This window comes from Xenopus tropicalis, chromosome 8 (assembly GCF_000004195.4).
Source record: "Xenopus tropicalis strain Nigerian chromosome 8, UCB_Xtro_10.0, whole genome shotgun sequence".
In the NCBI taxonomy this organism is placed as follows: domain Eukaryota; kingdom Metazoa; phylum Chordata; class Amphibia; order Anura; family Pipidae; genus Xenopus; species Xenopus tropicalis.
Window position 1 is genome coordinate 73803600 of NC_030684.2, and position 23476 is coordinate 73827075.

General features: G+C 39.6%; 1 protein-coding gene across 4 annotated transcripts in view; it reads right to left on the reverse strand.

Moving 5' to 3' along the window:
* Positions 1-23476, reverse strand: part of atf6b (activating transcription factor 6 beta) — a 41071-nt gene that overhangs the window by 12243 nt on the left and 5352 nt on the right. For 2 of the 4 annotated variants that reach the window (XM_031892125.1, XM_018096714.2), the window contains exons 2-4: positions 8115-8236; positions 2484-2557; positions 2321-2396 (exon numbers count right to left, since the gene is read on the reverse strand). In XM_031892125.1, coding sequence (XP_031747985.1) covers positions 2321-2396; positions 2484-2557; positions 8115-8236 — 272 coding nt within the window. Of the gene's footprint in view, positions 1-2320; positions 2397-2483; positions 2558-8114; positions 8237-9412; positions 9793-9865; positions 10124-23476 lie in introns of those variants that run through there. The other 2 variants (XM_031892126.1, XM_002941263.5) reach the window with 2 other exon arrangements.

Genomic DNA, 23476 nt, shown 5'->3' on the forward strand with positions numbered 1-23476 from the left:
CCTAAGGGGGGGGGGAGTGAGTTCTTAGCATTCTTGAGGGAGGGGGGAGCAGGAGAGAGGAGACAGCAAAGAGGTGCTGTCTCTGCTCTGGCACATGAATTACAGACACAAGAAATCTTTTCACAGAGAAGTCAATGCAGCATTTCTGTCTTATGGCTGTATTTATATAGACCTTTCTGATAAAGCTTACTTAGTTTTTACCTTTCTTTCTCCTTTAAAGGAGAAGGAAAGTCATTTTGGCATTTTACTGCCAATAGATTTGCCACATTAGTGCCACCTAGAACACTATATTTATTCTGCAGAAAGCATTGCCATATCTGAATAAAGAGCCCTAGAAGCTTTCTCCGTTTACTTAAGATTGCAGCTGCCATTTTAAATAGCTTCCTGCTGCAGCTCTAGCCATTATAGCTGAGATCACAAAACGGTTGGGGGAGTGAGTTTTACGAATTCTTATGGGAGAGGGGAGCAGAAGAAGGGAGAGAGGAGAGAGCTGTGAAGACTCTGGCCCAGGGAATTAAGGATTTTTCTGAGATTCAGATACCCGAACATCATGTTTACAAAAATGGAGACAAGAAATCCTGTGTCCTTTTGATAAAGGACTCAGCGCAGCATTATTGCAAGTGTTTATGGCTGTATTTACATAGACCTTTCTCAAAAAGTTTTTTTAGTTTTTACCTTTCCTTCTCCTTTAAAATCATATTCTTGTATAAATGTATTATTTTTTAGTTGTAATATAGGTGTGTAGGCAGCCATCTCAGTGCCTGATTCTAAGCTTTCAGAAGGAGTCAGCACTACACAATAGAACTTCTTTCAGATACACTACTGTTTCTCCTACTCAATGTAACTGGATTCATGACTTGTATGAGCCAGATTTTTACGTTTGAGTGCTACTCTCATATCTACCACTAGGCGGGTGAGGTATGGGAGCATTTTTTTTAGCAATGTAGGTGTCAGGGCGCTGTTATCTTTCTATCTTGGTTCCGCTGATTAGCTATTGGTGAGGAAGGGAGGGTATGATATCACTTCAACTTGCAGTGCAGCAGTAAAGTGTAACAGAAGATCATCACATGACCCCCCCCCCCCCAGTGATTTTACCTTTCCTTCTCTATTTTAAACAAAATACAACAATAAGGTTATAAGAGCTCAGCTGGACATCAAACTAGTAAAACAACTATGCACTGGGCTTTATGCTTACAGCAGGGAAATACTTTATTATGACTATTATCTGTGAAATTGGACACTGTAACATATTGCATTTTTTTCAGTACAATTTATATTTATTAGGAGTTGGTAGATTTTTGCCGACACCAACCCCAGGTACCAAGCACAATTGCTTTCATTAGACTTCACAGCTCTGATATAATTAGTAGTAATTTTTTAGGTAGTATAGTTAGCTAGTATAACAGGCAATAAAACAAATCTCTTGGAGGGACAAATCCAGCCTGCAAGCCTCCTGGTGAACAGTCCTGCTGTAAAGTAGCATTTCACAACACGGTTAAATATTACAGTTCTTTTATATATTGTTTACAAGTACAATGCATCTTGTTTACATTGCCTCGGCTTAAGGTGGCCATACACGCACCGATATTATCATACGAAACCTCGTTTCGTACGATAATCGGTGCGTGTATGGCATGTCAGCGAGCCGACCGATATCGCAGGAAGCTGCTGAAATCGGTCGGCTCGCCGATCGGCCAAGTTAGAAAATTTTGATCGGGCGCCATAGAAGGCGCCTGACCAAAATTCTCCCTTCAGAGCTGAATCGGCAGAAGGAGGTAGAAATCCTATTGTTTCTACCTCCTTACCTGCCGATTCAGCCCTGAATGGTGTGTGGCGGATCTGACGATGTTTCGTGCGACCGACGGTCGTACGAAACATCGTGAGATCGCCACGTGTATGGCCAGCTTAAGTCTCATAAATGTGTTTTTTCTCTCCATGTTAAAAGAGCAGTAAATAAAAAAATAAGCAACATAGTGCTGTTTTGCTTTCACACTCCCATGTAATTAGATTAGATTAAGTAGAGATAATGAGCTCTGTATAAACAACCCTTAATCAATTTGATGCAATGGTCATAGCTTACAGACGAGAGGTGTATTATGTAGGGGAGAGTTATCTGTGTGCTGTAGTATCTACCTTGTAAGAACCCAGTGTTGGACTGGAGTCCCTTGGACCCTGCCACAGACCACACCCTTGCCCGTTTTTGTTTTTATTAGAGTCTAGAACATTTCTGTACTAGAAATATAAATGACACATTTTCAAACATCATGCATTTTTAGAAATTAAACTGCACAAACTGTTACTATATTATTTATTATGCTACCTGATAAATTCTTGCTGTGGATCTCATCCCAGGAAGATGACATGGAACAGGAGTCAACATCCATGTGACTGTCAAACTGCATAGGAAAGAAAGTAAGGTTAATGCGAAAGCAGGAAAGAAGGACACTGCCAAAAAAACTAAAACTAAAATTGGAAACCCTTACCAGTTGAAGAGGATAGTGGTTAAACAGCTCCCCATTCTCATCTGCTTCATCTAGGTAACTATAAAGTCCTGTTTCTAAGAAAGAAATGTTCTTTATTTAAGACACACACTTTTATTTTTATTACATTAAATATACATTCATGCAATCTGATACAGCTTTCAGTCTTCCCTAAGGAAGGCCAGAAGGTATAAGCTGTTAATAATTCCCAACATCTTAAATATATACGACCTTCTCAAAAACTGTACATACACTGTATACTCCATGGAAAATGACACTTATTTATAAAGCTGTGCAATTATTTTATGCACCAATATTAATAATCTGATCATTGCATTGCAAAAATAAATACATTAAAAAATATAAAAATGGCAATGGCACAGTTGTCTCCTGATTATTGCCAATGCCAGGAAGTTGTAAACCCAAAAATGAATATCATACATATGTGGATACAGATGGTCATATACTAATGATTATCAATTTTGCACCAGTCCAGTAACCCTCAGTAACCAATCATCAGTTAACTTTAAAGGACAAGTCATCCCAAAATATAATTTTTGTCTAATAAAAAAAAAACATAAATCTAAGCAAATTTGCAATATACATTCATAACAAATTTTACATAGTTACATAGGGTTGAAAAAAGACCAGTGTCCATCAAGTTCAACCCATCCAAGTAAACCCAGCACACCTAACCCACACCTACCAATCTATACACTCACATACATAAACTATAAATACAACCACTAGTACTAACTGTAGATATTAGTATCACAATAGCCTTGGATATTCTGATTGATCAAGAACTCATCCAGGCCCCTCTTAAAGGCATTAACAGAATCTGCCATTACCACATCACTAGGAAGGGCATTCCACAACCTCACTGCCCTCACTGTGAAAAACCACCTACGCTGCTTCAAATGGAAGCTCCGTTCCTCTAATCCAGTGCTGTCCAACTTCTGCGGTGCCGAGGGCCGGAATTTCTCGCGCATACATGGTGGAGGGCCGCTAATGGAAGCCACTCCCCCTTTTAAACCACACCCACTTCAAACCACATCCATTTTATCACAATGGTGGTAGTGCAGCAAAAACCCAAATGCTTGGTCCTCACTGCAGGGATATCAACCATCATTCATATGTGAAAGTATTATATTATGTCATATTAACACACACCCTAAAATCCATATGACTCTTCCCCTGTGGATAGCAGAGCAACCCCCAGTACATAATTACACACCTTAGGGACCATTTACTGGCTATTTCCAACTGGAAACTCCCAGAACAAACCCGTGCCAGGTTCACCTCCCACAGGCAGCATAGGGTAGCACTCTGCCTGCCATACGCTACCTGTGTGTGCTATACTCTGCCTGCCCCATGATGCCTGTGTCTGCCATATGCTGCCTGTGTGTGCCATACTCTGCCTGCCCTATGATGCCTGTGTGTGCCATACTCTGCCTGCCATATGCTGCCTGTGTCTGCCATACTCTGCCCTAACCTGCCTGTGTGTGCCATACTCTGCCTGCCCTACCCTGCCTGTGTGTGCCATACTCTTCTTCTAACATTTAAATGTTATACAATGGTAATACATCAAAGCAGCCAGACAGGTGGGGGGCCACACAGAGGGGGGTCGCGGGCCGCCAGTTGGACAGCACTGCTCTAATCTAAAGGGGTGACCTCTGGTGCGTTGATTGTTTTTATGGGAAAAAAGAACATCCCCCAACTGCCTATAATCCCCTCTAATGTACTTGTACAGAGTAATCATGTCCCCTCGCAAGCGCCTCTTTTCCAGAGAAAACAACCTCAACCTCGACAGTCTAACCTCATAGTTTAAATCTTCCATCCCCTTAACCAGTTTAGTTGCACGTCTCTGCACTTTCTCCAGCTCATTAATATCCCTCTTAAGGACTGGAGCCCAAAACTGCACCGCATACTCAAGGTGAGGCCTTACCAGGGACCTATAAAGGGGCAAAATTATGTTCTCATCCCTTGAGTCAATGCCCTTTTTTATACAAGACAGCACTTTATTTGCTTTAGTAGCCACAGAATGACACTGCCTGGCATTAGACAACTTGTTATCAACAAAAACCCCTAGATCCTTCTCCATTAAGGATACCCCCAACACATAGTTACATAGTTACATAGGGTTGAAAAAAGACCAGTGTCCATCAAGTTCAACCCATCCAAGTAAACCCAGCACACTTAACCCACACCTACCAATCTATACACTCACATACATACACTATATATACAACCACTAGTACTAACTGTAGATATTAGTATCACAATAGCCTTGGATATTCTGATTGATCAAGAACTCATCCAGGCCCCTCTTAAAGGCATTAACAGAATCTGCCATTACCACATCACTAGGAAGGGCATTCCATAACCTCACTGCCCTCACCGTGAAAAACCATTCAGTAGATAGTTTGCGTTTATATTATTTCTACCAAAGTGCATAACTTTGCACTTATCAACATTGAACCTCATTTTCCAGTTTGCTGCCCAGTTATCTAATTTTGTCAAATCGCTCTGCAAAGTGGCAGCATCCTGCATGGAACTTATAGTTTTGCACAATTTTGTGTCATCAGCAAAAATAGAAACAGTACTGTCTATGCCCACCTCCAGGTCATTAATAAACAAGTTAAAAAGCAAAGGACTGACCCCTGCGGTACTCCACTAACCACACTGGCCCAATTAGAAAATGTTCCATTTACCACCACTCTTTGTAATCTATCCTTCAGCCAGTTCTCTATCCAATTACAAATATCATGTTCTAGGCCAATATTCCTTAATTTGATCATTAACCTTCTGTGAGGTACTGTATCAAACGCTTTAGCAAAGTCCAAGTAGATGACATCAACTGCCATTCCAGCATCAAGGTTCCTACTCACCTCCTCATAAAAGGCGACTAAATTAGTCTGGCAAGATATGTTACGCATAAAACCATGCTGGCACAAACTAATAGTATTGTTTTGTTTTTGATGATTAATATAATTGCTATTAAAAGCACTGTTTGTCCTTTTCTATGCTCTTCCCTGGTGGCTCTGGCATTTCAAAAGTGTAACAAACAAAAGCAGATTTCACAGATCTGACTTGCTGGACGAGACTGACCTTTGCAACATTGTAACAACCAGGAGTTCAGTAACTGCTGCTTTCAGTAGCATTTACATTTAGAAATCACTTGTAAAGCACTAAAACTTTTCAATAAATTCACATTGGAAATTTGCAGGCAAAAAATATTTTTGGGGCTGAAATGTCTACTACTAGGAAGAATGGTAACTTTTTGCTAAAGGGCAATTTTGGCATAAAATACAGGAATACTAGTTAAAATATCTTACAAAGTGAAAAAACAATTCCAGCAGTTCTTACTTGCAGTAAAACACAGCATAGCTATAAACTTGCTGAAATCAAAGCAATCAACTTTATACACCTTAAAATATACCCCATGACTCAAACTAACTCAGATATTGCTTACTAGGAGGATAATGACACTATGATGTATAAAAGTATAAGCAGGGCTTTGACTTATTTGTATATATAATTGCTATTAGACGTAGTATTTGACAGATTGGTTATAATACAGGCTTAAGACCCGATAGCCAGAATGCTCGGGACCTGGGGTTTTCCAGATAAAGGGTCTTTCCGTAATTTGGATCTTTTTACATTAAGGCTACTAAAAAATAATTTAAAGGAGACATATTGTGTGAAAAACAAGAATGTACCAGTGCATCATACTCTTTTATATATAGAAGGAATGTGCTTTAAAAAGTTGTGCTTCAGGGTTGATTTATTGAAAATTTCTGCAAAAACCCTCCCAGTCCCACCAACTGTTCCACTTTCTGCTGCCTTTTTTTCTAGGCTGTGCAGGGGAGCTGGTGGCACTCAGCACATACCACCCTAGGATAGTCAGCAGCTAGGTGGACCTGATAGGGAACTTGAGCCTGTCTTTGATTATGTGAATGCAGTCATAGTTGGGATCAAATACAAGGAACTGTTTTGTCATTGCAGAGAAAAGGGAAAATATGTTTTAATATCTTAACTTATTTAATTAAAATTAAATGAAAATTAAATGAAAAAAAATACATTCAAATTAAGAGAGTCTGTGGGAGATGACCCTTCTGTAATGCAGCTTTCTGGATAATAAGTTTCCGGATTATGGATCATACCTGTACTCAGCTGCCTTGATTTCAGACAAGTAGCATCAAGTGCAAATAAAAGCTAGCTTTTTTAATGATGTGTGGTTGCCTTATAATGCCCATTTAAAGCAGACACACAGGATATCACCAAAGCTTAAAGGCTAGAAATGTATATAGACACAGTGTGGTTATACAGTAACTAGAGCAATCTGGAGTATGAATATAAATGTACTGCTAATCAACCATTTAAGATGTTAACTTTGCTTGTGGCCAGCTTTAGGGCTCTGTCCTTAGACACCCGTGACAAATCTCCCTTGTTGCGGGCGACTAATCTCTCCGATTTGACATCCCACCGGCGAAAATGTAAGTCGCCAGTGGGATGGCATACGTGGCACCGCGATTTGCGGAAATCCCCGAAGTTGCCCGATCATGGCGCCATGTATGCGGCCAACTAATCTCCCCGTGTGCCAGAGCCCTTAAAGTCAGTTTTAAAGGTGACATTTGATTGCAAAATAAAGCTTAATTTTAACCTAAATAAGTTAAAGAATTGGTTAACTGAGTTTGAGCTGGTTAAATATTTTCTTGCAGCTAAGGGTTTTGACTTCAGTTTAAAAGCAATTACTGAGAAAGGCCATATTTATATCAACTCTAATGCTTGCTAAAACTGAGCTGTTTTTAAGTGACTATGTGATCACATCTGAACTAATTATTAGTGACATCCATGGTCCCATAAAGGTGCTCTGACAACCTCAGCACCTTTCCACCAAATAGTACAATGTCCCTGTTAATGATCTAACAGACACAAATACTCCTGGACAATCAGACCTGCAGCAATCTTCAGATTACTACAGAAGAAGGCAAAGAAAGAGACTTTTTAATGTTGTTCAAGAATGTAATTCTGAGTTTCTAGTTCCCCTTTAAAGAAGTAGGGTAGAACCCTACTGCAGGCAAAATGAGATTTCACTGGTATGACGTTTTGGTGTCTGTTCTCAAACCAAGGGTACTAATGTGAAACTGTCCTCCCTTGCTGTGCTCCCTTTTGGGAAATCTTTTTTGGAAAGTTGTTTTTGGGAGTTGCTTTCATCCAGCTACAAAAGCATCACTGAAATTGGGCACTGATGTTGGGTGATCAAGCTTGGTTTGCAGTCACAGGGTTGTGGTTAGGGGTCTGTGCAGGTTGGTCAAATTCTTCCACTCCTATCTCACCAAACCTATTCTCTGTAGACCTTGCTTTGTAAGAGGGCTGGTCTCTGACCACACACATAAAACACAATACAGCCTATGAATAATTCTTGTTCTGACAAATTAGGGTGCCTTTCCTTGCCTTTTAATATCAGGATATATCTAAATTTTGTTAAGTATGTTATTATTCTGTCAGATGAATACAGTTAAAGTGACACTGCTGAACCATCTTTTAAGCAAGTGAGCACACACCTTAACACACACACACACACCTAAATGCACACTGTATATCAAACCAAAATGCTTTTTTATGTACCCCAGTCTTCATTCGTCAGTAGATTGTCGGCACAGAATTTTGTATCCAAGTCATTCAGCAAAAGCTCTGTTCCCATTGTAACTGTCTTCTTGTGACCTCTATGAATATATGTATTTTGGCACCTGAAACAAACGAATAGAAGTGAACAAGGATCACAGATGTAGTGGTACAAGAATGCAAATTATATAAAATGTTGTTGCTAGATTTTAAAGCCCAAACCTCTGAATGGGAAAGAATAATCTGTATACAATGACACAGCAGTTTCATCAAGGCAACATAATCTTGTTTAACAGGTAATATCTATTACTATGTAACTCAAGTTTTGCAAGACTCTCTAGTAAGAGATATTACTATTATTTAGGCAAGTATACACTTGTCACTGCAGTATCATACAGAACAAATCTATGCCAAGTTTTGAATTAGACACTTGATATTTTCCTTTTCTCAGGCACAAAACAGGTCAACTGTGTCAATAATTTGTGAAAATTAGAAATCTTGAGGCCTAAGGGACAGAATGGCAGACTAAAGTTCAACCCTTCCAAATTATTCTCAGTACATATATAAACAAAAACACACATACCCCTACAGACTGAGTGATACACAACTAAAAACGATATATACACACAATACTAATCTTACTGTAGATCTTAATATCACAACAGCTTTGAATATTATGCATGTGTAAGACTCATGCAAGTCACTCTTAAAGCCATTAATAGACCTGCCATAACCTGACAGAGCATTCCACAACCTTACTGCCCTTACCACAAAGAACCACCTACGCTGCTTCAATTTTAAGTTCAGTTCCCCTAATCTAAAGGGGTGGCCTCTGGTATGTTCTGTCCAACTCCCAACACCCCATAACAGCCAGCTGCAAGATGCTGAAAGTCAAAATCTGCTTGAGCTCAACACCCCAACCTACAGAATGTGCATCCAATTGTGGCACGCCAATGTTATATGAAGGCAAGTACATTCAGGAGTTTAGTTCTGCTTTATATCTCAGGTTAACAAGATACATCAGTAGCATTACTAAGCCAAATCTGGGGGGGGGGGGGCGGCAAAGGGAAAGCCCTGCATTCCAAACCTTATATTCAGCTGGCAAACACACCTTTTCCACATAGCCCCATATGCATGCAGGTTGGGTCAGGTGGTGTTAAGAGGCTCCCCTAAATTATTTTCATGTGGGCTGGGGAAAAGTTTAGTACTTCCCCGTGATACATACAGATAAGTATCCAAGCCAGATGATGACTTAAAATAGAATATGCAGAATGCCAGCAACCATAAGTTTCTCACTTTACCTGCCAGATCCTGAGATGTGGCCCCTCACTGCTACCCAACACATGATGCACAACTAATCAAACAGGAAACCAAGGAATCAAGGAAGAGCCTACAGGACTGGAATCCAGGTATTTGACAGCCAGAGCAACAGATTTCATAAACTGAAGCAGACATGTGGCCAAAGGCACTTGCTGTAACATAATATTCCAGGCCAGGGTTTTGCCAATCACTCTTTTGTATCTGGACCTGAATTGGACTCAGTTCTTAAAAAATGTAGTGTTAGTTTGACTGAGAATATTGCAACTACTACAATGCATCCTGCATCATTCTCTACTTCCCTGAGAGATGCATTATTCGTAGTCGTAATTATTGTGAAGTTGCGATAGAAAGCACAGACAGATTGCACTACCAAAACACGGAAGTGAAAGTGTTATGGAGCTATTACGTCACTAGCCCTAACAATGACTCGGTACCTGTGAGAGATGACGTAGATCTCGGGTGTGATACCACAGTTGCACTCGGTAAATTTGAAGAAAGACACGTGACATCACCGGGAGTAGATATCCGCGTTGGGCAGATCCGGGAAGACGCCAGTATGCGGTAGGTTTGAGGAAGTGGTGACGTCACGCCCATGTGACCAAGATATGGGCGGGAGTTTAGCGTCACATAGGAAACTGTCAAGCTTCTGTGCCTGCCAACAACCTGCCCACATGCCAGTTTCCCTACGGACCGCTGCTTTAGGCCCAGGTTTTCGGGACGTTTCTGTCGTGATCGAAGAGCATGATGTCGGAATTACAAGCAGCTATCAGAGACTATACCGCTGCTTTTTAAATAAGAGGGTGCATAAAGTGAACGGGGTACATACAAACTAAGCCCATAAAGGCTGTATGAAATCCTGCGGATGAAATAGTGTATGGGGGTTTGCAAAAATGGGTTGCTGCCATTGTGGGAAAATCTGGGCACATGGCTGGTGTAAACCCTTTCATTGCCAGAAAAAAATTGCACTTGAGTAATAAATCGCTATGCTGTCACACGCAAGTGTAATCACTGATTCGCTGCAAAGGTAGCGTATTTATGAGATATCTGAAAATCGCCTCAAAATATTGCAAAGTGCAGCATCTTTTCACCCACAATTCTTATCTTACAAAGCTAAAATGTTGTAAATATGAACGCCAGGGGTCTTTCAAACAATTTGATGCCCGATATACATAGATTTACCAAAGTATGTGGCATGTACAGACACCATAATAAAAATAGTGCATATGAATTTTAAAGGCTGATATTATTAACATGTATTTATAAAGCGCCAACATAGTTACATAGGGTTGAAACAAGACCAGAGTTCATCAAGTTCAACCCTTCCAAGTAAACCCAGCACCCACAAACCTATACTGACCTATCTATACACTCACATACACAAACCCTATATACCAACATCAATACTAACTGTAGATATTAGTATCACAATAGCCTTGGATATTCTGCTTGTTGAAGAACTCATCCAGGCCCCTCTTAAAGGCATTAACAGAATCTGCCATCACAACCTCACTAGGAAGGGTATTCCCCAACCTCACTGCCCTCACCGTGAAAAACCACCTACGCTACTTCAAATGGAACCTCTGTTCCTCCAATCTAAGGCTGATGCCGCACGTGGCGTAGGGCTGATTTTTTCGCCTGCTACTTGTGCCTGCACCCAAATGAATGGAATACGCTTGGGTGCAGGCACATGTAGCCGAAATACGCATGAAAACGCAAGACTTTGCATTCTCACGCGTTTTGATGCGTATATCGGCTACATGTGCCTGCACCCAAGCGTATTCCATTCATTCGGGGGCAGGCACAAGGAGCAGGCGTAGGGCTAAATTTTCGGCAAGCGTTTTTCCGCTTGCAGAAAAAATCAGCCCTACGCCACGTGTGGCATCAGCCTAAAGGGAGGGCCTCTGGTGCGCTGATTCTTTCTGCCTATAATCACCTCTAATGTGTACAGAGTAATCATGTCCCCTTGCAAGTGCATTTTTTCCAGAGAAAACAACCCCAACCTCGACAGTCTAACCTCATAGTTTAAATCTTCCATCCCCTTAACCAGTTTAGTTGCACGTCTCTGCACTCTCTCCAGCTCATTAATATCCTTCTTAAGGACTGGAGCCCAAAACTGCACTGCATACTCAAGGTGAGGCCTTACCAGGGACCTATAAAGAGGCAAAATTATGTTTTCATCCCTTGAGTCAATGCCCTTTTTTATACAAGACAGCACTTTATTTGCTTTAGTAGCCACAGAATGACACTGCCAGGAATTAGACAACTTGATATCTACAAATTTCCCCAGATCCTTCTCAATTAAGGATACCCCCAACACACTACCATTTAGTATATAACTCGCATTTATATTATTTCTACCAAAGCATTGAACCTCACTTTCCATTTTGCTGCCCAGTTTTCCAATTTTGTCAAATCGCTCTGCAAAGTGGCAGCATCCTGCATTGAACTTATAGCTTTGCACAATTTAGTATTGTCAGCAAAAATAAAAACAGTACTTTCTTTGCTCACCTCCAGGTCATTAATAAACAAGTTAAAAAGCAAAGGGCCAAAGACTGACCCCTGCACTCCACTAACACTGGTCCAATTTGAAAATATTCCATTTACCACCACTATTTGTAATCTATGCTTCAGCCAGTTTTCTATCCAAGTACAAATATTATGTTCTAGGCCAATATTCCTCAATTTTATCATTAACTTTCTATGAGGTACTGTATCAAATGCTTTAGCAAAGTCTAAGTAGAGTAGCATCAAGGTTTCTGCTCATCTCCTCATAAAACGCAACTAGACATATTCCACACCGCTGTACAATAAGAGGGTTTAAACATACAGAATACATACAAATTAACATACAAAACAACCAATAACAGTAAAAAGAGGTGAAGAGGGCAGTGCCAAAAAGAGTTTACAGTCTATAAGGAGAAGGGGTTGAGACACAAGGTGTGGGAATGGGCAAGATCAGAAATCAGCAAGGTGAGAGTAAGCTTCTCTTAATAAATGTGTTTTTAGATCTTTTGAAGGCAGAAAGATTGGGAGAAAGACAGAACATGGGAGAGAATGCAAAAGAAGGGGTGCAGCACTTGCATAATCATAGTAAGTGTGTGAGGAGGTAATGAGAGGAACTGAGAAGCAGGTCGGTAGAGGAGCATAACAAGCAAGTTGGAGAGTATCTAAAGATAAGTTCAAAGCTGTAGTGTGGGGCAGAGTTATGAACTGCTTTGAATGTGAGAGTCATTAGTTTGAATTTTCTTATGAATGGTAGCGGAAGCCAGTGCAGGTATTGGTAGAGTGACATGGCAGAGGAGGAGCAGTTGCTGAGGTGTATGAGCCTGGCAGCAGTATTCATTATGGACTGGAGAGGTGATAATCTCTGGAGGGGAAGGCCAATTAATACAGTATTCTAGGTGTTACTGTAGTCCAGGCATAATATGATGAGTGCAAAATCATTGAAGAAACTTCAAGCACACCGGAACAAGACAGGTCCGCTAAAACATGGTTTTTATTTTTCCATTTAAAAACAGAGTGCCTGACGCGTTTCGTGATTAAGTGCACACGTGCACGAAATGAGTCAGGCACTCTGTTTTTAAATGGAAAAATAAAAACCATGTTTTAGCGGACCTGTCTTGTTCCGGTGTGCTTGAAGTTTCTTCAGTGATTTTGTTCTCTTCACCCCTCAGCTACGGGTTCGGGGCTTTGGGCACCCGGACCACTATTGGACTCTGGTGAGCTATTTGAACTTTGAATTTTGTATGATATACTGACTTCCTTTCGTGACTTTGGGATATAAATATTTCGAGTCAGGTTCTGGGTTTACACACCCGGACCTTTAAAACTTATTGGTACATTGCGTATTACTTTTTGATTCATATCCCACAGTCTTTTCACATATTTATTTGTTTATTTATTTTGTTTAACTCATTTATTTGGGTTAGTTTATTTTGATAATATGATGAGTGACTACAAATTTTGGCAGCATCTTGGGTGATAAATAATCATATTTTGGAAATATTTGATACATGATTTGATAAGTGACTGGATATGTGGAGTGAAAGACAGGTCAGAATCAAGAATAACCCAAGGCACTGGGCCTGGAGAAGTGGAATTTTTAACTATGATAGTATATACTTCTGGGAGGTTATGGGTTTTGGATGGGAGAAAGAGAACCAATTTTGTCTTGGAGAGGTTTAATTAAAGGTAGCGTTGGGACAAGTAGGAATAGCAGACAGGAAAGAAGAGATGAGAGTTAAGAGCTCTGGGTTGTGATCAGGATCTAAGTATTATCAGCAGGTGGTAATGAAACCCATATGAGTTGATTAGTTGCCAAGAGAGGGAGTAAAGAGAAAAAATAATAAGGGGCCCAGGACAGAGTCTTGAGGAACCCCAACAGAAAGTGCTTACAGAGAAGATGATGTTCCATTGTAGGAGCCATTGAAAGAACGATTTGTGAGGTAAGATGGTTGCTGGGTCCTCTTAAAATAATGAAGACTCCCAAAACCAAAGGTTTAGAAAGTATACACTTTTTTAAGAAACAAAAACGGCTAAATATATATTTCTATTCCACAAACTACAAAGCTATGCTAAAAGTAGTGTTTTTATGAAGTCTCTGAAAAGCACTTCAAATATTTCAGTGTGTATCTCCCACAATATGAATAATTAATTTACCAAAGTGGGAATATGCTTTCTCGATTTACTGATAAACCAGACAAAGCTCATTAAATGGAGGAGCAAACACTAAGGGCTGTAGATGTCAAATACATTGACAGATGTAGATGCAGGAACAAAATACGCCATCCGACTTATCTGATCCGACTTTGCATTACAGCCTATGGAGATCAGATCTGGTAGCATCCTACAAAATCATGTGCTGTTGCGTGGCGTTGTGTGCTGTTGCATGACAAGATCAAATAAAATCTGACCCACACAATCTGATCAAAATCTGTGGAGTTTAGCCCTGAAGGGCTCCTGGCACTGGTTTTGCGTCCAGGTCAGTGAATAACTATAGTAGAAGCACATACATGTCTACTTCTGTTCCACTGTCAGGCAAGCTGATGTAATAGAAATAATACACAATACTTATGAAACAAGGCAGGTGGTTAATTAAAGCTCACAATTGATTCATTTGAGGTTTGGTGTCAACATGCTTTGATCTTTTGATCAAAAAAAGCTTAAAATGGAACTCAGGCTTCTGAACAAATATTTTTATTTTTTTAAAGAGCCCCACACAATACAGAAACCCTTACTGTCAATGTAATCAGTTCATCATAAAATATGAACAAATAACTTTTTTATATGCTGAAATTCGGCTGCAAAGCAGTTCTTCTCTTTCTGCATCATTTGAAGTCCTAGCAGGGGAGGAGGGACTAAAACATTGATGTTAGAAATTGTAGCTACTTCTCCACAGCTTACAGGCAGCATGCAGGAACTACACAACCCAAAATGCATTGCACTGTGATGTTCCTTTCCTTATTGACATCACGTGTGCAGGCAATTGTGGGATTTGGATGCAGGCTGAAGATGACAGCTACTACTGTACTGTTACGTTGTATTTCAGTCTCTAAGTAGTCAGCCCGATCAGCAAGAGAAAAGGAGGCTAGGCTTAGGTAACTGTTTCAAACCATAATATTACATTAAAAATCATGAATTAATAGGGGTTGCTCGCGAGCTGCTGACCAAGATGGCCGCACCTTGAGACAGCTGGCGTCCACAGGGCTGGAAAAACCCCACGAATCACCGCACAGAAGCGTTCAAATAACGCCGCAAGTGAGGTTGTAGAACATAAGCACCTACACTATGTTTATGGCACACAGAAAGCGCAAGAAGGATAAGAAAGGCCCTCTAACTTACTCGCAACCCGCCACGAGGAGCGTCGCATCCTTCCTGTCTAGGCCGCAAGCTGCACCACCATCACCTCAAATGGAGTCGCAAGATGATTCCTGGCTGGGTCCGGACTCCCAACCAAATATCACAACTCCGTCTCTACGGAGCCCAGAGGATGATGCAGCTTTGTTAGCCAAATTCAAAACGATGCTCCAACAAGAATTAGCCATGACAGTGGCAGCCATAACAACAGACATCTCTAAACAGATGCAGGAGCTGGGCCACGGAACCGATGTTCTGGAACAGAAAGTTGACAAGATAACGACAGTTCTGGATGTACACAAGCAAGACATTCTTGACCTTCAAGCCCAATTACGAGACGCTATGGACAAAATTGAGGACTCTGATAACCGCTCCAGGCATAATAATTTACAAATAAGGGGCCTTTTCGAAACAATAACAGACCTACAAACTGCAGTACAAGAAATTTTCTCGTCGTTAACGCCTAACCTTCCATCTGAAAGACTGGGATGCGACAGAATCTATCGCACCCTTCGCACGATGAGAGGAGATCCCCCTCGAGATATAATTCTACGATTACACTACCATCAAACACAGGTGGAGATCCTCCGCACCTCACGCCAAAAAAACTCTCTGGATTATGAATATACACAGATCTGGCGTTACAAAAACGCAAAGCCCTGGCGCCGATCATTAAGGTTTTACAACATCATCGAATACGATATAGATGGCTCTTCCCGGTTAAGCTCGCCTTCTCCTATAACGGACAACAACATCAGCTTAACTCATTACAAGGAGGCTCCGATCTGCTCGCACAACTAGGCTTGATGGAAAAATCTACGGGAGAACCGACCCGACATTCACAAAGAAGAAGGGTCTCCTCCATTTGGGAGAGAGCAATGTCGCCAAGAGCAATGTTTAAAAGGTGGACCAACAACAAATTAACCAGGGTTTCTAACTTACTGTCTGTAAGAGGCCCCTATCCATTGACATATCTCATTGAAAACTATAACATTCCAAAGACAGAACACTACAGGGCACTTTGAATACTCCACTGGGTTAAAAACTGCTGGGAACAGAGAATCCCAGAGCAGACTACTCTCACTTTCTTTGAGAGATGGTGTTCTAGCAACTCGATCCCACTCAAAGGGATATCTATTCTTTATCGCAATATAATTTCACCCAAAACTCTTACAGAGATTTCATATATCGAACAGTGGAATAAAGACTGTTCGGCGATCAATGGTCCCAAGTATGGGACAACCTGAAACATAGCTCGACCAATACAATTTTATCAGAAGCAGGGTACAAGGTCCTTTTTCGCTGGTATTTAACACCAGTCAGACTAGCAAAAATGTTTCAAGGCACAAATGACTTTTGTTTTAGAGGCTGTTCATCCCCCGGAACTATGGGCCATATCTGGTGGTTTTGCCCTAAAGCCAATTTTGGGTGAAATTATATAATTTGATCTTTTCTGTATTGCATGTAAACTTACGTAAGAACCCATATGAAGCTCTTATGGGACTTCCCTCTGCCAAGATCCCAAAGAACAAACAAAAACTTCTGAATCACATATGGCTAGCAGCCAGACAAACGATAGCCAAATCCTGGAAACCCCTACAATAGTTACATAGGGTTGAAAAAAGACCTGTGTCCATCAAGTTCAACCCATCCAAGTAAACCCAGCACACCTAACCCACACCTACCAATCTATACACTCACATACATAAACTATAAATACAACCACTAGTACTAACTGTAGATATTAGTATCACAATAGCCTTGGATATTCTGATTGATCAAGAACTCATCCAGGCCCCTCTTAAAGGCATTAACAGAATCTGCCATTACCACATCACTAGGAAGGGCATTCCACAACCTCACTGCCCTCACCGTGAAAAACCCCCTACGCTGCTTCAAATGGAAGCTCCGTTCCTCTAATCTAAAGGGGTGACCTCTGGTGCGTTGATTGTTTTTATGGGAAAAAAGAACATCCCCCAACTGCCTATAATCCCCTCTAATGTACTTGTACAGAGTAATCATGTCCACAACAAATCCAACCTCGACAGTCTAACCTCATAGTTTAAATCTTCCATCCCCTTAACCAGTTTAGTTGCACGTCTCTGCACTCTCTCCAGCTCATTAATATCCCTCTTAAGGACTGGAGCCCAAAACTGCACTGCATACTCAAGGTGAGGCCTTACCAGGGACCTATAAAGGGGCAAAATTATGTTCTCATCCCTTGAGTCAATGCCCTTTTTTATACAAGACAGCACTTTATTTGCTTTAGTAGCCACAGAATGACACTGCCTGGAATTAGACAACTTGTTATCAACAAAAACCCCTAGATCCTTCTCCATTAAGGAAACCCCCAACACACTACCATTCAGTAGATAGTTTGCGTTTATATTATTTCTACCAAAGTGCATAACTTTGCACTTATCAACATTGAACCTCATTTTCCAGTTTGCTGCCCAGTTATCTAATTTTGTCAAATCGCTCTGCAAAGCGGCAGCATCCTGCATGGAACTTATAGTTTTGCACAATTTAGTGTCATCAGCAAAAATAGAAACAATACTGTCTATGCCCACCTCCAGGTCATTGTATATTGTATATTTATTATACAATAAATTATATAATGTTCAAAAACAAGATTGATTGGATTTTCATAAATGAAAGACTAACTAATATTGCTACAGATAGACTTAAAACGTTTAAAAAAACTTGGGAACCATGGAAAAGGTATAGGTATGGAAATACTACCCACATATCTTCTTAAAAAAAGAAAAATCTGGAACAAGAATCCATACAGATAACAGGATTCACAAGAAGATACGTCTCCATAAGTTAAGTTAATTTAGTTACTTGTTATTTAATATAGAAAGTCAAGCCTTACCGAGGCTCCAAGTGTACACTATTTAAAGCATCATATGGGTTGCCTTATCACAAATGGTCTCCATAGGACAGTTCCTTTAATTTGACTTCTGCCTGCCTGTTAGTCTGGGATCCATGTGGGCATGCTTTTAAGTAGCTTTCAAGCAACTTGTAGATTGTAAGCACTTTTGGGCAGGGCCCTCTTCAGCTCTTGTATCGGTTACTGGTTGCTTTATATGTTACTCTGTATGTCCACTGTATGAAACCCACTTATTGTACAGTGCTGTGGAATATGTTGGCGCTTTATAAATAAATGTTAATAATAATAATAATAATAATTAGTTTATTACTGACAAATCAAAAAATATATGCGGTGTAAAAGGGATAAATCCTTTGCATTATTACTCCATTTAAGTAGAACTGCACTTATATACTTGCTGATGATTGCGTGATTTATTATTAATAGACTGGGGTGTTATTTAAGTTATTTAAAATGTCCATTGTTTTCTTTGCTCTTAGGTAACCTTTACATTTTAATCACTCATAGCTAAATCAGACACAGACCTCTCCAGAGAACAGTGCATTAAATTGAGCACTCTGACATATCTTGGGAGACATGTGCCCTTATCCCAAGTGTATACATATAGAGCATGCCACAAAGCAAGGCAGCCCCCAGTCTCCCAGCTTTTACATATTAGGTGCAGTTTAAGTAAATACTATTTAGTTTAACAACAGCATGCTTCTAACTATAGAGCTCCCCTAGCTATTTGCCTGCTGGGAGAAGAAATAAAACTGTTATTTCCCAAAAGCCATTTGGCTGCTCCTGTACGCCTCTCATAGCCCTGTAGTTCAAGGAACAGTCTACAGTTTTCTAACTTTTCGTTTAACCATAACTGTCATGTGGTCATTTGCAAATGATGCAAAGTTACAAATGATGCCATGTCTCACCATTCTTTTGGGACCTTTATGACTAAGATATTGTTTATTTATTGTTTTTTGTTCTGTATCTCCCAGCCAGAAAAAAAAATTAGATTTTTTCAATTGCTGTAATTTAAAAAGATATTTTAAAGATAAATTATTGACTACAACCCAAAAGAATTAAAATGTGGTATAATTATGTATTTATTATGCAGCAGGAATTAATTTATTAACAAAGCTGTAAGCATATAACCACTGAAAATACTTGAAGAAGTAAATCTTTTTTATTAATGACTTCCTTGTCTAGCGTGAAGCTCTGCCCCCTTTTGCTTACTGAGCAGTCCTCTCTCCAACAACGTATGCCTGATTGATTTTAATTAGAGCAGAGGCAGTGAGCATGTCCAATAGGCACCTGTTTGAGGACTTCATAGTTGGTGAGGAGTGCTCAGAAAGAAAAAGGAGCGCTAAAAGGAAGTCAGTAAAAAAAAAAGCTTCAGTTAGCTGCTTGTAATAGAGAAACAAAATAAATCTGCATGCAGGAAGAAAGGTATGCTATAATGGGGGCTGTACAGAGCCATTTTAGGGAATTTTAAAATAAAAGTTTTACTTAGACTTTAAATGACTATAGCTAGATAGCTTAATGAAAGAATTAGAAATTCTGAGTAGCTTTCCATTGTATAGTCATTACAAACGTTCAAAGGTTTCAAAGTTATTTGTTATTAAAGCTTATTGAACACAGTATCTTCTTGCCTCTTTCTATTCCCTGCCCTGGCTTCAGAAACAATGTAGCAGAAGCCAGTTGAAGAACAGACTTGTAAATAAACATGCATGTCTGACTTCTATTTCAATGAAGGAACCAGCTGTGCAGAAAGGGAAAGACTGATACAATTATATTTTCAAATAACTTTTAAACCACTGAGAATTTCTAATGACTGACTATTGAAAACCTGCTGAATATCAGTTTTCGGTTTACATCCCCTTTAATAATATACCTGTACTAGAAACCATATAACACCAAAATGAATACACTAAAGTAAATCAAACAACTGTTAAAATATAAAACTATAATATACAAGAGCCATACAAATCCTGTAACTTATCCTTTAAATAGTGCTTTGTAATGTCATCAGTTTTAATCAGTCTCTAGTGATGTCATTTCTGTCACATAACTCATTGAAACTTTTCAGTTGAGTGTATTATAATAAATACTGTACCCCCTGTTGTAAAATATGATGATAATTGAAGTCACCTTGGAGTTCCAGGACCTGTATAAAAGCACTTGGCCTTCAGCCTTGTGTAATATGATCATGGAACTCCAAGGTGACTTTTAAGATCCTTATATTTTACAATATGGGGTGCATTATTCTCTATATAGTGTCTCAACCCTTTCTCCTTGTAGATTGTAAGCTCTTTTGGGCAGGGCCCTCTTCACCTCTTGTATCGGTTATTGATTGCTTTATATGTTACTCTGTATGTCCAATGTATGTAACCCACTTATTGTACAGCGCTGCGGAATATGTTGGCGCTTTATAAATAAATGTTAATGTAATGTTATATAAATAGAAAAAAAAAAGTGGAAAAGGGCGATGAAAAACAAGAAAGCAAATGGCAACAGTAGAATTGAAGAATGTTTCAGTCACCTATTAATTAAGAATTTTATTTTAATATTGTTTTTGTACTATCGTCTCACAGGTAGCATTTTTAGTGATAAAGCTTTTGTGCCTGCAAGGACGCAGTGATTCCAGTGCCCTTCAATAGAAAGGTATTTTCGGGAGTTCAGTTGCCCGCCCTGAAAGACACGAAGACAATTAAAGGCCCCATGTGAAATTAGAGTGAAGACACACTGGACTACTAGTAGCAGCTACTTTTTCACAGCTACTAAACTCCAGAAAATCCCCTGCCATAGACAATAAGAATTGCCTCTGCTAAAACACATGTACAGACAATTATCAGTAAATGATCAGCATTGTCTAATTTAGTATCCACGACAAGTAGCTGCTACTAGTAGCTCTGTGTGTCTTCACCCTTAACCTTACAGGCCTGTTAAGATTTCCCCTAAAAGGTAAATTTAAAAACAGTTTATAAGAAACAAAAGAGAAAAGTAAATGATGTAGTGAAACTTTATTTGTTCTTTATTTGTATTTCATGCAGCATGGACTAAATTATGTCTATGTTCAGTAGCCATGTTTGGAATTTAAAACGTAATAGTCTTTAGATACAACAAAGCACACCTTACTTTCAAAAGGCTTATTTACTAACATATATGTTAATCTGCACCAGTGCACTAACCAACAGAAATCCAGATGCTTTTGGTTTACTAAATGTATAAGACCAATCTAAGTTAATATAATATTGCTTGCTTTAGAATGATATATTGTGTAAATTTACAACGAAATAAAAAATTTGGTATTGCTTCTTTTCTAATTTACTTCAAAAGTCAGTAAACGTAATAAATTAACCTCTTTATTTTGGTCTTGTATTCAAGCCTTTGCAAAATGAATTTAGAAAATTCTAGATAAAGCATCTGCATCATTCAGCATGGATGTAAAGTACTTCAGTGAATGTATAATCATGTTTAAGTGTCTTATTTTTGAGGGCAAAGTAGGTAACAATTCTTTCAAATACAATGTCTATTGGGTGTATTTAAATAAACATCTTCCCCAGGGCTTTGCTTATTTTAAGCTGTTCCTTCTTCTCCCCTTCTCGTGCTTTTAGCAACTCCCTTTGTGCCTCTTTGTTTGTTGGATCCAATCGAAGCAAAGCTTCAAAATCCTTTCTTGCCCCCTTCCAGTCTGCCATACCTGCTCTAGCCACCCCTCTCCGATAAAGTGCTTTAACATAGCCAGGTTCCTTTTCCAATACCCGTGAACATCTTTTTTCTGCCTCACTCATACGTCCCATCTTGACATCACAAGCAGCCAAGTTGGCAAGAAGTGTTATCCTTTCTGTCACCGCCTCTTCTGGGATGCAGGCTAACAGCCTGAGTGCTCTTGAGTATCTTCTCTCTGCTACTTTTATGCTGCCTGCCCTGTAAGCCTTTCCACCTTTTTTATGGTCCCTCATGGCCTTCTCGATTTTTTCATTTGTATCCATTTCCCAAGGCTCTTTCCCATTTTCAAAACTTGCCATGCGTAGTAGGAATCTTGTGCCTTTTGGTGTATCCACGTGGCACACTTCTCCGGAAAGCATTGTCTCTAAACACTGATCAACCAGGCAATCCTGTGCTGTCTCTCCTTCACCAAGCTCTGATTGGAACCAACATCCTGTAGGGTAGCTAAAGCCTTTTACGATGCAAGAATCAGTAGAAGATATAGAAATGGGATCGACAAATATCTGGCATATAGCAGATTCTTTAGGCTTGTCCACACCTGATCCTTTCTCTAGAATTGTTTTGATGAAGCTTCCATCAGGGCTCTGCCAAGATGGATGACTGCAGAAACTTGAGGTTTCTTTTGCATCCATGGGCTAACAATCGATAAAAATAGGAATTCTGTAAGAGATATTGAGACATAGATTTGCAGGACAGATACACATAAAAGGGGAAATCCACCTATTAAGTTTTTTATATATTGTATTTTATATATTGTTTGTGGTATTTCTAGTAGTAGTAAGCCAAACAAACTTGCTGCATAATCATACCTTTGCTTTCAATTTCTAACTGGTAAGAGAAAACAAAACTAATTGCTGACTGGTTGCTATGGACAACTGCACTTCTGCAGTTTGACACCTATATTTATAAATGAGCCCTAAAATTCCATACTGGACAGCTGCATAACAGAAAACATGAAATCATTTAAAAACCACTGATTTAAAACAGGAAGTTCACGTTTAAATTAACTTTTTAGTATGATATGGACAGGGATACTAAGACACTTTGCAATTGACCTTCATTTTTTTATTTTCATTTATTTTATATTTTTGTATTCTGATTTTTGTCTAAGTGAACCTGGCAACCAGGCAGAGGCTTGAATGAGAGACTGGAGGATAATTAGGTGAGGGCATAAATGGAAATGGAGGGCATAAAGGTGGGCATATTCAGGAAAGATCTTGTCAAACAAGCAAGTCTGTCGCTGTATGGCCACCCTTACACCTTAGTGCACAACACAAAAGCAGTATAGCCCATTTTCAACATGAATTTAAAGAACAAGGCTTGTGCAGAACATACTAAAACAATCTATTCTTGTAAAATGGAATTAAATCATCCCTTCCACAGCTCCTTCCAACACTCCCTTGCCACCACTTAGTCTTAAATGCATCTTGCCTTTAAAATGTGCATGCATCTGCAGCAGTCTTCAATGGAAGAGCACGAAGTGGCAAAAGATGGCACCTGCCAAATCAGCTATGTAACTCTACATTTTAAATAGAGATTTACATAGAGAGATACATTTGAGACTAACTGGTGGCATGTGGAGGAAGCC